The following is a 15,172-nucleotide window of genomic DNA, read 5'->3' as shown; positions in this document are numbered from 1 at the left end:
TAGTCGGACCAACTGTATTCTGTACATTTTCTCTAAACCACAAATCCTTTCATGACATCAGTTTAAAAATTACATCCTCATCCTCATAAAGACACAAAACTATCTCCTCCATGTTCTGTGGTTATACTGACATGCCTCACCTGTTCTTTCTTTACAGATGTTCTTTTTATTATACATGCTTTGAAAGGAGAGGTAGCCACAGAACAATCCGTCTTTACTTTGTGGTCATACCACTGTTGTCCTTGGCAGCATGGTAACACGATAACCCAAAACAAGTTGAGGGAGCACAATTGAGGCCCCTATGACCTTTGTAATGGCCCATAAACCTCAGTGAGGGCACTGAAAAAGCTTTGTGCACATTCTGTCCATTCAGGATTTAGGATTTGTGTGCATTACTTAAAGGGAACATGGTCCAAACAAGAGCATAGTTTGCCATCTGTGAATTCATTACGTTCAAAGATTAATCCAGGAATTTGTCTTTCAAAGCACAGCCTTCTGTTTGAACATATTCAACTTAAAAAGAATATGTTAAATATCATTTAATCTCTTAATTTTCAGAAAAGATCATTCCTTAGAGTTTTTCCTAACTCATAAAAGCAGTCTAAAAGTTGCAAACACTTCCTCAAACAGCAATCTCATCCTCCACGATTTGGGATCTTACCACAAAATATATTTATGTGTAAATAATGTATGTACATGCCTAGACCTTTTTTCTGAAGAAGCGAATCAAGATTAATGTGCATATTGTAGCTCAGCGTCTTGGTGGGTCTGGAAGGGCCCAGTGGTATAATTGTGTCTAGTTGTAGGGGGGGATGTTGGATAGACTTGTGGTCTGGATGCCAGCCAAAGTTGGAATCTTTTTATTGTATCTCTGACTTGTTGCCTATGGAGGTGTCACTGCTCTCTTTTTCTTTGTACGGTCCCTCAAACTTACGGCCTCTACCCCCACCCTGGAAGGGCCTATCCCCTCTGCATTCATTTATCATGATGCTGATATCGCTCTGGGAGCCTCTCAGACCTCCCAAACACACACATACAAACATAAACACTCACCAAGTGCATCTTGACTAAAGTACACACAACGGTCTGGTTTCAGCAGGACATTAGAAATGATGGTATGTTTCCTGTGCTGTCACACCAATGGGTCAGAACAACTCTGTGTAAGATGAAACATGACTTAACAATTCTGAGAAAAACGGCACCTCTCGGTACTTCAGGGTCCAAAGGTCTCCACATAGAAAATCTTGAATTCCAAATCTAGTTTAAACATAGAAAATAACAAAGGTTTAGGATTAAAAAAGGATTAAATAAAGAAACAATATACAGTAAAATGAGTAAGAAATACTTCATGTTCTCCACTTTTTATAGGTCACCAATCTAATCAAAAGCAAAACAATGACTATGTAAACTTTGGACAAAAGTTCAGATTCACTTTAAAACATTATCAAATTATACTGGATGACATGGATTTATTTATTCATTATTTAACACCATATCAGCATCAAATGCTATATTCATGGCATACTCAACAGTAATACAATTTAAAAGAATCATAATAATAATATTTAATTAATAATACAAATAAGAACAACAACAACAGTTATATAAAATCTTTCAATTTGATATTTGAAATTTTAAAAAAAGTCCATTAATTTATTTCATAAATAAAAATGTTGCCTATTATCATTTAAAGCAGGGCATTTAAATAAAATATGCTTTACAGTCATAAAAGACTAAAACAAATCACATAGGCAAATCCCCTTTCAACACGGGTAAGTCTTGTGTGACCAATTCGACATCTCATGTATACAGTCTAGTGATTTCTATATGAAAACAATGGTTAGGTCTTTAATTTAACTGGTTTCCTGGATGACATGGATTATCAGGTTTTGTGCCAACTTGTGGAGGTATATTAGCTTAAGTTCTGTTGTCATTAAAGCCACACAAAAAAAAAAAAGGACATCAAATTAAGTTATTCAATTCCAAATTTATCTAAAATTATTATGCTAATAATATCATTTGTAATGAAAAACAAAGCAAATAAAGAAAATAGAAAAATAGAAGCATTTTCACTACCAGTCTCAGACTAATGTACACATTTTTTTTTTTTTTTTACATAGATTGTTCAGGATAAAGAAAATGCTTAGAAAATTGGAAGAAACAACTGATTTTTTCCCTTTGATACAGAACCATCTTTCTATTTTGGAGAGACCGAGTACACGGTGGATGAGAGTGATGGTTATGTGGAGGTGAAAGTGTGGAGGACTGGAACTGACCTTTCGAAGACAGCCACCGTCACAGTCCGTTCCAGGAAGAGTGACCCTGTTTCAGCAGAAGGTAAAGAGTGTCATAGTTGTCAAAAACAACTATTGCTAATGTCTAATTTTTTGGTAAAATAAAATATTTTAGGCAATTAGTCAATCATTTTCATGTATGTGTAATTTTCATATGCATACTATATCTCCCCCACCCTTTCCTCTCCCTCCCAGCGGGTCTAGATTATGTGGGAATCAGCCGTAACTTGGACTTTGCTCCAGGTGTGACCATGCAGACTTTCCGTGTCACAATTCTCGATGACCTGGGCCAGCCAGAGCTGGAGGGGCCAGAGACGTTTGAGCTGGTGCTGCGTATGCCCATGAACGCAGTCCTTGGAGAGCCTAGCAAAACTGTCATCACTATTAATGACACTGTTACAGACTGTGAGTAAAGGATTAAAACAACACTATGAAAAAAAAAAAAAATACCTAACAGTTTCAGAGGACATTAAACTGCAGATAACTGAAACACTGAGATGATTAATATTGGTTAATTATCAATGCTGGGTATTTCTGCAGTACCCAAAGTCCAGTTTAGGGAGGCAGAGTACAAAGTGGATGAGGCTGATGGAGAGGTGAAGGCGATGGTGTACCGCAGTGGCGACATCAGTCAGAGGTCCACAGTCCTCTGTTACACTCGCCAGGGATCTGCTCAAGTCATGATGGATTATGATGAACGACCCAATACTGACGCATCCATCATTGTGTTCCTACCAGGTCCCTTTTTTTTCAACATGTTCCTTGAACAGCCTTTCATTCATGTCCTCATGATGTGCTCATCTTTTGTATCTCTATGTTTACAGGAGAGATTGAGAAGCCATGTGTTGTGACTTTAGTGGATGACACAGTTCATGAAGAGGATGAGGAGTTTCGCTTGGTTTTGGGCACACCTAAGAGCAAATCACCATATGGAGCTTCAGTAGGAGAACAAAAAGAAGCTCTGGTCACCATCACTGACCATAAGGATAGTGAGTATCCTTTTTTTCCTCGTTATTCTTGACAAACATCAGCATTAAGTTCTTGATGAGCTTCTCTCACAGAAAACAAAACTACTTCTCCACCTCAGAGTCCATCATCAGGTTTGCTGAGATCAAATACAGTGTTAGAGAGCCACAACTTCCTGGAGAGATTGCTGTAGTGAAGATTCCTGTCCTGCGTCAGGGTGATACCTCCAAGGTCTCTGTGGTGAGAATTCATACTAAGGACGGCTCTGCAACATCAGGAGAGGACTACAATCCCCTTTCTCAAGGTCAGCAGAAGACTTATGAAGGCTACAAAATATAAAGCCAATGAGATGCCATACTATTAGCAGAAATAATTTTACCGTGATCAATAAAGTATGGAAAATCCTGACACAATTACTGTCACAGATAAGCAAATCGGGTATCTAATTCCTCTCTGTACTTCTTTGTTTGTATGTCCCTACAGATGTGGAATTTAAGGAGGGTGAGACAGAGCATGTGGTGGAGATCCAGGTTCTGTATGATGGACAAAGAGAGATCCGTGAGGCTTTCACAGTTCACATGAAGCCTGACGAGTATATGGTGGCTGAGACACAGGTCAGAGACCATCATCTCTAAAAATACCCCCAGAGACGCCACATCGCACACTCGCATAGACACACGCTAACGTGCCTCTCCTGCTAAAATAGCCATGTGGCAGCTGCCTCTGTCAGCAAGAGCCAATCGCTGTCTCCAATCTCTTTCAGATGAGTCTGTATGATGTAAATGGCCCTCAGTGGTCACAGTGACCTATAAACAGTGTTATACATTGAACATGTTCACAACCCTCTACAGTCAAGGCCTTAGAGCCATTTTGGGGTGCTTTTTGCTATCTTGTTGACAGTGACAGACTGAGAGACGACAGGAAATGAAATTGAGAAGAGAGCTTGAACTTGGGTCACCCGCATATAAACATCACACATCAAGCCACGTCTCTGACTGAACATTTAAAATGTGTTTGTACAGAGCTTTACTACTTAGACAAGTACTATATTATAGTACAATTCTTGTATCTTAATAATATCTTAATTTTCACATATTTCCCTAAGAACACCTGCTTTTTTCTTCTTAAGGGGAGATACTACAGGCAAAAACACTGTTTTTTCAGGCACCTGTCAATTTTGAGATTTTGCACTTTTTGGCTTTTCATAAAGTGTTTTTTCAGACTGGTGGAAAGAAAACATCCAAAATACATTTTTAAGTGTATATCTTATAGCACTTTATCTATTTGCGTCTATAGATTTCAATTACAGTAAAAATGTTTAAAGGCCGTTTTCTCAAAATGAGTTTTTTCTCCTGCTCTGAGTCAGAAATCTCCACTTCAGCAGAACTTATATACACCAAACTTTACAGTTTTATTCCTATCTATATCCTGAAGGCTTTTACAGAGGGATTTGTTGATATATCATTCCTATCCTGTGTTATAGGTCCTTTTACTCAAAAAAACATGGCGAAAATAGATTTTTTAAGGCTATTGTCAGTATTCTCTAATTTACTAAAGCACAAAATAAGATATCCAGAATCCCCTCTCTAAAAGCCCTTTCATCTAATATGTCAACAAATAGAACCAAGAATTTTAAACCTGGACCTTTCCAATTTCCAGATTTTGTTTTTGGAAATGTATGCAAATGAGCGTATATTTAAGTATATAAGGCCTCATTTGCATATTAAAACATAAATTTACACAAAACTTGTAATACATTTTTTTTCTTATGTTTATGCCAGTAATAAACTGGAGAATTTTCACAGTGATATCTTCTAATTTTAAAAAAAAAATCCCTATTCACCTGTAGTGTCTCGCCTTAAGGATAAAAATGACAGTCTTTGGCATTGTTTGATTGTATGGCAATTCCTGCCAAAGACTCACTGATCAGCTCATTGAAAAACACTTCAAAGGCCATCTTTTTGTGCTGCCTGCAGATTACCTCAATAGTCATTATAAGCATACACAAAATTTTTGTTGCGACGGGATTGATGGAGTTTAGCACTTGGCAATGCATTTTTTAATATGCCATGTATTTTAAATAATCATAAAGACCCTTTCTTGGTCTAGAGTGGTGTGTTGCATTCATTTTCACACTCTCTGTTTACATTATCAATCACTGGTGTCAGTTCAGACTCATGCACATCCCTAGTAAGAGTAATATGCATTATATAGCTAGTGTTGTTGTAATGCTTAACATTGGAAACAACCCAATAAATTCATCCCAATAAAATAGTACCTTTTGGGGATTTAAGACAAGTTTAGGTTATCCTAACTTTAAGACGATTATTTGTAAGAACATTCCTTTCAGGAATTTAAATTCTTATGTTTTGTCTTTAGAACCATTTTGAGAGAAAAAATAAGAGCATTTTTAAGAAATGTTTTTATGAATACAGAATATTCTTAACTTTATTCTTAGGTAGAAAATAAGAAAATAATTGCAACATTTTGTCATAAACATGTCAAGTACTTACTTGGAAAAAAAGGTTCATAGTAAGCTGATAGTCTTTTATACCGCTGTGTACGTTATTGTAGGATTTACATACTCTATTGTTCCTAAAATTTGATTGATAGTCTAAATGGTTGGTTTTTTCCTCTCCTACTTTCTGTAGATGAATAAGGCTATTGTGTACATCGAAGAGATGAATAGTGTGGCTGATGTCACCTTCCCAGCAGTGCCTCAGGTGGTGTCACTGTTGCTGTATGATGACACAATTCGGGCTAAGGACAGTCCCCACCCTCCAACTGGCTATCCTGTTGTGTGTGTCACGGTAAGTGATGCTAATGATGTTCCCAATTAATCATTTTGTGAGATTTGTCTCATTTTATTTTTCAGAGTTTCCCTTTCATTTACCATATAAATAGTATGGTAAATGTAAAGGAAACAGTAAAAATAAACCTTGAAATAAGGAGATGGTCTTAATTAATGAAGTAATTGACCCTTCGCAAAGACCCACCCCCCTTAGTTACTATGTCCGACAAGCCATGGTGCTCTCACGCCACACATCATGTTCTCACGCAGTGAAAAATACATTGTGGAGTAAAGAGGATACTGACAACGTGCCAACAGACAAGACAGAGGAGGTTATTTTTGGTATGAAACAAAGTCTTAGCTCATATTTTTTAATTTTTTAAAAGAAATTCAAACAATAAATACCATTTTGTGCGTCTTTAATGTGTCATGACATATCGCTGTAGCACCTCAGTTCAAGCAACACGTAAACTGTTAAAATCGCCCTATTGCACGAAAAAAAACATGAATGAACATCAGAAGGTATATTGTTTTAACCGCGGAAAGACGTCAATACACTATTTTTCAAGTTCAAGTCCACCGACGTTAATTCTGCGTTATGATCGCCTGTCAATCAAACTCCCGGAGAAAGGGCGAATTGAACAAATAACTTAATGCTGTGGAATATGACTCCAAATATCATTAGGGGTGGATACTATATCTGCAGGTTGTGTCTTTTATTTTTCAAAAAAAAAACTTTAATGATTCTGATTGTTTTCTTGTGTTTATGTTCCATCAGGCCTGCAACCCTAAATACTTTGACTTTGACAAGACTGGTTCCATTTGTTCAGTGGAGAACATCAATGACACACTAACTCAGTACCGCTGGATGGTTAGTGCCCCCAGTGGGCCGGATGGAGTCACCAGCCCCATGCGTGAAGTGGACACCAACACCTTCTTCACTAACACCAAGTCCATCACCTTGGACTCCATCTACTTCCAGGCTGGTTCCCGTGTGCAGTGTGCCGCCCGAGCCTTCAACGCTAATGGAGACGCTGGGCTGGAACTCAGTTCGCCCATTGTGGTCATCAGCCGAGAGGAGGGTGAGGCTCTTGGGACTACCACAATTTGGATTGCTGCTCAATTCTTTAAAAATTACTAATATGAAATTCAACAAGAAAAAGGTTTTGTTTGTATGTTGGTTTGTTTTACTGTTTTATGGGGTGTCTAGGAAAATGACTCAGTTTGAAAGTTTAATCAAGTTGTCTGCTATCCTTAGGCCTGTGTCAGCCTCGTATACCTGGAACAGTGGGTGCTGAACCGTTCTCAGCTAAAATCCGTTACACTGGCCCGGATGACCCTGACTACCCCAATCTGATCAAACTCACTGTTACTATGCCGCACATGGATGGTAAGTGACCACTTCCATCACAAATAATGCAATATTAAGTAAGTAAATGTCAATCTAAATGTCTAAAAATCCAGGATATTAATCTTCGTTGTTTTTCCTCAGGCATGCTGCCTGTTATCTCCACACGTCCCCTTTCAAACTTTGAGCTAACCCTTAGTCCAGATGGTACAAGAGTAGGAAACCACCGCTGCTCTAACCTCTTGGATTTCAACGAGATCCAAACAGCGCATGGTTTTATCACTGATGCCACAAAGAACCCAGAAATTATTGGCGAGACTTCACCGTACCAGTACAGCGTGGCCATGCGCAGCACCAATTCCCTTAGATTCTACCGCAACCTTAACCTCGAGGCATGTCTGTGGGAGTTCAGTAGCTACTACGACATGTCAGAGCTGCTGAATGACTGTGGGGGATCGATTGGCACAGATGGACAGGTATTTCAGGAATCAGGATTCTGTGTCATTCAAAGCTATGATCATTCAAAGTTTATTAAAAAAGATTAAATTTTACTGTATATATACCGCTCAAAAGTTTGGGGTCGATAAGATTGTTTTAATGTCTTTGAAAGAAGACTCTTATGCTGCTTTTAAAAATACAGTAAACAGTAATATTGTGAAATATTTTCAATATATGAATAGAAAACAATTTTAAATTGTAATATTACAATTTAAAATTGTTTTCTATTAATATATATTTTAGAATGTAAAAGGCATAAATCATTCTAATATGCTGATTTGGTGCTTAAGAAACATGCCTTATTATTATCAATGTTGAAAACAGTGGAGCTGTTTAATATTTCTGTAGAAATTTAGAACGGTTTTTCAGGATTCTTTGATGAGTAGAAAGTTCAAAAGAACCGGATTTATTTGAAATAGAAATCTTTTGTAACATTATAAATGCCTTTTGATCATTTTTAATGCATCCTTGCTGAATATAAATTTCCATTTTTATATGTAGAATTATTTTATATGTTAAATACTTGATTAAGCTGCTTGTCAAAATGTTTGGCTACATTTGTTGAGTCTAAGTCACACCTTATCAAAGAAACAAATATTTAAATAAAAATTATTTTTTATATATATATAGTAGTTCCTAATTTTATATATATATTTATATATATATATATATATATATATATATATATATATATATATATATGAGCAAATTCTCTGCATAAACACCTTCACAAAATCTCTATGAAAACCTATTTCCAGCTTCAACTCACAGAAACAGCATTTGCTTATCATTAAGACTGAGAAGTTACTTGAACATTTTACACATCTATTTATTTTTTTTAAATATGTTTTTTCTCTGTTCCTGTGTCCGTAGGTGCTGAATCTTGTTCAGTCCTATGTAACCCTGCGGGTGCCTCTGTTTGTGTCCTATGTCTTCCATTCTCCCGTTGCTGTTGGTGGCTGGCAACATTTTGACCTACGTTCTGAGCTGAGGCTCACCTTTGTGTATGACACTGCCATCTTATGGCAAGATGGTATTGGAAGCCCACCAGAGGCTGAGCTACAAGGTAGATATGCCATAAGTATTGGACGCCATGCATCAGAAAATTTAATAGATGGTGAATTCAAATTATTTTAGAGACAGAATTAATGCAGGTTTTAAAACATTTATCAGTATCAGTCTTTGTCTAGTCATTGTAACTTGTCTGATGTTGTTATTTGTGTAATTATTTTTATAGGTGCCATGTATCCCACCAGCATGAGAATAAATGATGATGGCCGTCTTGTTGTCAATTTTAAGACTGAGGCTCGATTCAGGGGACAGTTTGTCATGTCTCACCCAGGTAACCTAAAAACACAGACACGGGTGCGGGTACAGATACAGATACAGACACACACATACCTGTTGACAGCCCCTTCTCTAACTCTCTTCCACTGTGTTGTCAAACTTTTTATAAATATAAGCTACAGTTGCCTACACTGTGACGGTAAACTTCCTCTGCCAATACCCTACTGACAGAAACCTTTACTGCCCTCTACTGGTGACATTAATCTCTCAAAACCTTTTGCTCCATTTCTACTTCCCACTTTAAGTGTAATAAAAAAAGAAAAGACAATAATTTTGGTGAAAAAGATTTGGTGTTCTGTTTTAACACGTTTCCTTGTTAATACATTTTACAGTCAAAACCACTTTTTAGTATTTAAAAAGCTATGCATTATATTTGAGGAAACGCAGCGCCAGCTTATGATAAACGCGCTATTGGTATTTTAGTTTGTAATTTTTACGGCCTGTTTGTAGCATATTTTGGAATTTACTTTTACTAACGCAGTGTAGGTCATAGGTCATTATAAAATATCTCAGTCTCAGTTATGTTTCTGAGCTCTTATCACTTAGCTTGTAAATGTAATGTAAAGTTTAAACATGATTAGGTTAGGACCGGGTTTGTTTTGGCGCGCTTTAGTCCAAGACTTGCTGTCGCCATTCAATTCTCGTGTGGCGCCTTGTTGGAAATATGCCTACTTAAAAAAATTACCTCATTGCGATGCATTTCTCACGGATGTTCTACTGTCCTGAGTGTCCTCTATTCTTCCAAACAAAAGATTGGTGAATTCTTCCTTAGCACCAATTCATATCCGTTTACATTTCTCATATTTTCTTCTCTGCTGCTTCATATTGGTCACGCGCGTGCACGGCCTCTGATTGGTCGATGAGTTGCACACTGGCAAGAGATATCTTATCTATGATTTCTGTAGATTAAATAAAACAGTATATTACTCAGTATTTCTTTTCTTTCTTTTTTTTTTTTTTTTTTTTTGGATACAGTAAATTACTAAATAATATAATAACAATAATAATAGATTTAATATTTTTTAAATAAAATATTAAATGTGTGATTGAATGTAATTCAATATTATTTTTGTAAATGTTTATAAAACCAAACTGTTTTTTATTTATTAATTTATTTATTTCCTGAAGATATATTTATTTGACATGTCTGGGATGTGTATTGGCTTTCAGGAACCACTTTGTCCTCTATGGTAATGTCAGCAGACCATCCTGGACTCACATTCACTCTCTCCCTGGTCAGAACTGAGCCCACTTACAACCAGCCCATGCAACAATGGAGCTTTGTTTCTGACTTTGCTGTAAGTTTAGTTTTTTTTTTTTATTATTATTATCTATTTTTATTATCTTTTATTTCATTTAGATATTGCCAGTCATACAATTCACAGATGTTGGCTATACATTTTATAAATATTTAAAAAGGTGATCGTATGTGCGTGTAGGTGAGAGACTATTCCGGCACCTATACTGTGAAGCTGATTCCATGTAGCGCTTCACCTAATGGAGAGTTCAGCATACCCCCTGTGTGCCACCCGAGGGAGCCCCTCACCTTCGACATGGACATCCGCTTCCAGCAGGTTGGTTTCAGCTTCTTCATTTACCTTTACATTATGAGAATATGTAGTTGACTTATTATGTGATATGTAGATGTTTATTAATTCAATTACAGACCTACTATAAGGTTACAGCATGGTCATCTAATCCTGTCAGTCACAATGAATACATAAACATGATTCATAAACACCTGCTTGTTTTGTGCTGTTTCTCAGGTGAGTGACCCTGTATCAGCAGAGTTTAGTTTGAACACACAGATGTTCCTGCTGTCGAAGAAGGAGCTGTGGCTGTCTGATGGCTCCATGGGCTTTGGAGAGGGCACGGACACTGCCTTCATGGAAGGTAATTGACATCTAAGAACTATAATAATATTATTATTTAAATTTAGTTTAGATGAAAAGGACCTATTGGCTCTCCTCTAGGTTCTAAGATCTATGGGCGTGTGATGGTGGACCCAGTGCAGAACCTGGGTGATTCTTTCTCCTGCAGCATAGAGAAAGTGTTTCTTTGTACTGGTACGGATGGTTATGTGCCAAAATACAACCCTACAAATAAAGAGTATGGATGCCTGGCTGATGCTCCATCCCTGCTTTACAGACTCAAGATCTTGGTATGTGATTTTTCTTTTCAACCTCATACCCTTGTTTTACCTTTCATACAAACATTCATTGTGAGTGTGGATCTTACCACTATGTGGATCTTGATTTGAATAGAGGAAGATCAAAGTGTCAGTGAAAATTTTTATGCCATTTTATAAATTTAATGTCTCTAAAAATGTTATGTACAGTCAAAGCAAAAATTATTCAGACATTTTTGATATTTTTGATATATTTTTACTAGAGGGTGCAGGACACTATAGTTAATTTATGTAAGTGAGGATAGCAAAATAAAGTAAACTGTGACATATTATACCCAAAAATTCTTCATACAGTGGACTACCAGTAAAATTGGTAAAAAAAATTATTCAGACACTTTGACCTGACCATGTTTTGCTTAAGTGTTATCTGACATAATTAAGATTATTTTTTTCTGACACAGTTTAACTCTAAGATCTTGTCATATTTTATTACAATTTTTTTAAACTATAGTGAATAAACTGTATTAATAAATTTTGGTTTGACTGTAGTTGCAAAAAAGTTTTTATGTTTTTTACTTATATACTTAATTTTTCGAGGAGTTGCACCACATGACATTTTGAACTCAACATGCCCTGTTATAAAAAGGCCAAATTTATTTTATATTATATTAGTTTAGTTTAGTGTAGTTTAAGACAGTTATTGAACTTGACTTAAAGGTCTACATTTCCTCTATAATATAATTTCCTGTTTTTTGTAGGAGGTTTTATGTGCATTTGTGTATGTAGGTTGCACCAAGACTTTGATTTGTCAGACAAAAGTTTTTCAAATATTAATAAGCATTGAAGCAGTTTTGATGTTTTTTTTTTAAAGGAATAATAATAAAATATAATTTAATAACAAAAGATTGTTTTTTTCTTTCCTTATTATATCAGGGTAGATGTATCGCCTTGACAATTTGACTTTATGCCGCCCAAAATAAAAAATTCAATTTTTTTCCCCCCCAGAAATTAAAAACATGCTCATCATAGATGAGGTGTTTTTAAGTCATTGTATGTAACTGCATGTTAAATAAATGTATTTTTTGTTTATCACCAATTAAACATATGATATGAACATGTTGGTCTTTGAACTTTAGGACAAAGCTCAGCCAGAAACCCAGGCCACCAATTTTGGAAATGTCCAGTTTGATGCCAGCCTGGCTTTGGATACCCCTGGAGCCCTGCCTTTGGTCAGACAACCTGGATCAGACGGATTCACCCTGTCATCATCTCCCCTCTTCCAGGTCAGAGACTCACCATGTTTTATAACAATAGTGAAACCCAAAGGTGCCCAATTTTCATCCAGAATATTAAGAAAGATTGTTTAATTCCTCAGGTCGCTGCTGGCCGTGAATGGTTCATCCACACCATCTACACCCTCCGTTCTAGAGAGAACGCCAACCGAGGCATTGGTAAAAGAAGCCTTGAGTACCACCACGCTATATCCTCCGCCGTAGCTGACCCTGGCGCCCAATCCCGTAATCGACGTGCAGTACCTGACGCAGAAGCTTTCGACATCGGCGTTGAGAATAACCGAGGCACCAACATTCAGCATATCGCCCTGGACCGCTCAAACCGACTCCGAGTGAGCCAGCCATGGGGCCGTGAGCTTGAACTAGAGCACCCCCTGGTGGAGGGGAGCCTGGGTAAGGGGCCTGGTTCAGAGTTCTCTCTTCCCGCTGGCATGTCAACATTGCTCTGGGTAGCTGGGCTCATCCTGCTGGTATGCCTAGTTGTAGTTCTGGTGGTTCTCTTGATGCGACGCAAGCGGAAAGAGAAAAAGTACCCAGCTTATTCCACTTCGTCCTGCACAGCATACAACAAGGAGCCCACAAGACACAATGTGGACAGCTCTGAGGTTTAAACCACCCCTGTTCCTTGTTTGTTAAGACATGCCAAAACTAACTCTCACCATGGTGCTTTCTTTGTCAAGAAGCAGCTGAAGTTATGGAGATGGAAATATTCTGAGATCTAAAGCCAAATGACACCATCCAATATATGGCTTTTTTGGAGCGTTTAACAGCTTCAATGAAGACATCTTGACTCCAAGACCCCTCAAATTGCTTGTTGCCTTTCTCTTAAGATTATGTTTGAGCTTCATAGTACTAATTTTATTTTAGCATGCTCCAATCAGTAGACCTGTGAACCAGAATTGGCCACAGAAAACCTGCTCAGACAAACAGAGTGAATCTGTGCTTCAGCTATTGTCAAACTCAGATTATTTGCAAATTTAGCAAGCATTGCTCCATTATATATATATATATATATTATATAAATATATATATAACATTTTTTCTTTCTTTCTTTTTAATCAGTCCATTTTAACTTCACCCGATATGTAACAGTTCTTCTTCTGAGTGTGTGTGTGATTTAAGCAAATTGAAAGATGCAAGAACTGGCTTCTTCGAACATTTATGTAATAAATGTATCTATTTTTATATGTTCCATGACATGAACTGCTGTGTACAAGAACACAGGCCAGCGTTTCCACATGATCAATGTGTTGCTATGCAAAGGGAGCGTAATGTTCAAGTTCATAACTATTCAGAATGTACTTATTTTTATACCTTTTCAGGCTGTTAAAATGTGGTTCAGAATCACACATTAATGCGGTGTGTACATAGTTGCCTATTCTTTATCAAATGTCAAAAGGAGAGACTGGTGTAAACATAAGATAGTACATGATAAAATACACCCTGATAAAACTTGAAAACTTGTGAACCACGTGTTTTTTTTTTTTTCTCCATGTTAAAAAAACCATTACAGATTTACAAAACTGAAGCAAAGAATGATGAATATTCAAATTATAAGTTTAAATTGTTACTACTGTTAGTTTTTTAGTTTTTATTTTGTGGCTTCCCAGATGGTGATACTTATTTCAATTTATTGTTTAATGTTAATTATTTTTCAATGTATTAAAATTTAATTGTCAGACACAAACCAATTTTACAAACATTTTGTAATTTATATCTCACCTTGTACTGTATTATGGAAATTGCTAACATTAAATTACACCAGGACAAAAAAGTTTGAACAGATTTAAAGTCTATGTCAGCTAATACACCATTAACTTTGTGTTTGGGGAAAATTTTTTGTTTTTGTTTGTTTTTTTTTGCTGATGAAAAGAATTCTGTAAAGATACTTGTTTCATTATAAAGTGCCTGTTAAGTCTTTAAAATATAAATGCCTACTTCTATAACCTGTGAGAAATTGAATTTCTGTCATTTAACATGTTCCAGTCAGTGAATGATCAGAATGCAGTAAACAACTTTAACAAAGTGCAAACAAAGTGCACTGATAAAAGATTTTGCAGTTGAGGCTCACCTATAGGGACAGATATCTATCAGGACACCATTTAAGGTGTAATATTAAAGGGTTAGTTCACCCAAAAATGAAAATTATGTCATTTATTACTCACCCTCATGTCGTTCTACAAGACCTTCGTTCATCTTCAGAACACAAATTAAGATATTTTTGATAAACTCCGATGGTTCAGTGAGGCCTGCATTGCTAGCAAGATAATTAACACTTTCAGATGCCCAGAAAGCTACTAAAGACATATTTAAAACAGTTCATGTGACTACAGTGGTTCAACCTTAATATTATCTTAATCTTATCTTAATAATATATAAAGCGACGAGAATACTTTTTGTGCGCCAAAAAAACAAAATATTGACTTTATTCAACAATATCTAATGATGGGCGATTTCAAAACACCGCTTCATGAAGCTTCGAAGCTTTACGAATCTTTTGTTTCATAT

At 36.5% G+C, this 15,172-nt stretch overlaps 1 protein-coding gene and 1 long non-coding RNA gene across 2 annotated transcripts in view; one reads left to right on the top strand and one right to left on the bottom strand.

Annotated features, from left to right (window-relative positions):
* LOC127512719 (uncharacterized) overlaps positions 1 to 10,394 on the bottom strand; it is a 60,872-nt gene extending 50,478 nt beyond the window's left edge. The window contains exons 1-3 of the long non-coding RNA XR_007930253.1: positions 9,930 to 10,394; positions 2,277 to 2,322; positions 1,203 to 1,257 (exon numbers count right to left, since the gene is read on the bottom strand). This is a non-coding gene — a long non-coding RNA (uncharacterized LOC127512719). The remainder of the gene's footprint in view (positions 1 to 1,202; positions 1,258 to 2,276; positions 2,323 to 9,929) is intronic.
* The window catches only part of frem3 (Fras1 related extracellular matrix 3), a 34,679-nt gene extending 20,069 nt beyond the window's left edge, over positions 1 to 14,610 (top strand). Inside the window, exons 7-24 of the mRNA XM_051893830.1 lie at positions 2,188 to 2,337; positions 2,490 to 2,699; positions 2,835 to 3,032; positions 3,119 to 3,283; positions 3,382 to 3,564; positions 3,744 to 3,874; positions 5,912 to 6,070; positions 6,830 to 7,133; positions 7,310 to 7,441; positions 7,544 to 7,875; positions 8,771 to 8,963; positions 9,135 to 9,239; positions 10,415 to 10,542; positions 10,684 to 10,818; positions 11,011 to 11,137; positions 11,218 to 11,405; positions 12,509 to 12,655; positions 12,748 to 14,610. Coding sequence (XP_051749790.1) covers positions 2,188 to 2,337; positions 2,490 to 2,699; positions 2,835 to 3,032; positions 3,119 to 3,283; positions 3,382 to 3,564; positions 3,744 to 3,874; positions 5,912 to 6,070; positions 6,830 to 7,133; positions 7,310 to 7,441; positions 7,544 to 7,875; positions 8,771 to 8,963; positions 9,135 to 9,239; positions 10,415 to 10,542; positions 10,684 to 10,818; positions 11,011 to 11,137; positions 11,218 to 11,405; positions 12,509 to 12,655; positions 12,748 to 13,275 — 3,515 coding nt within the window. The 3' untranslated portion in view covers positions 13,276 to 14,610. The remainder of the gene's footprint in view (positions 1 to 2,187; positions 2,338 to 2,489; positions 2,700 to 2,834; positions 3,033 to 3,118; positions 3,284 to 3,381; positions 3,565 to 3,743; positions 3,875 to 5,911; positions 6,071 to 6,829; positions 7,134 to 7,309; positions 7,442 to 7,543; positions 7,876 to 8,770; positions 8,964 to 9,134; positions 9,240 to 10,414; positions 10,543 to 10,683; positions 10,819 to 11,010; positions 11,138 to 11,217; positions 11,406 to 12,508; positions 12,656 to 12,747) is intronic.
* Positions 14,611 to 15,172: the final 562 nt, after the last annotated feature.

The sequence above is a fragment of the Ctenopharyngodon idella genome, chromosome 1 (assembly GCF_019924925.1).
Source record: "Ctenopharyngodon idella isolate HZGC_01 chromosome 1, HZGC01, whole genome shotgun sequence".
Taxonomy (NCBI): Eukaryota; Metazoa; Chordata; class Actinopteri; order Cypriniformes; family Xenocyprididae; genus Ctenopharyngodon; species Ctenopharyngodon idella.
The sequence above is the reverse complement of the archived record's forward strand: the minus strand, read 5'-3'. Positions and strand labels throughout refer to the sequence as shown.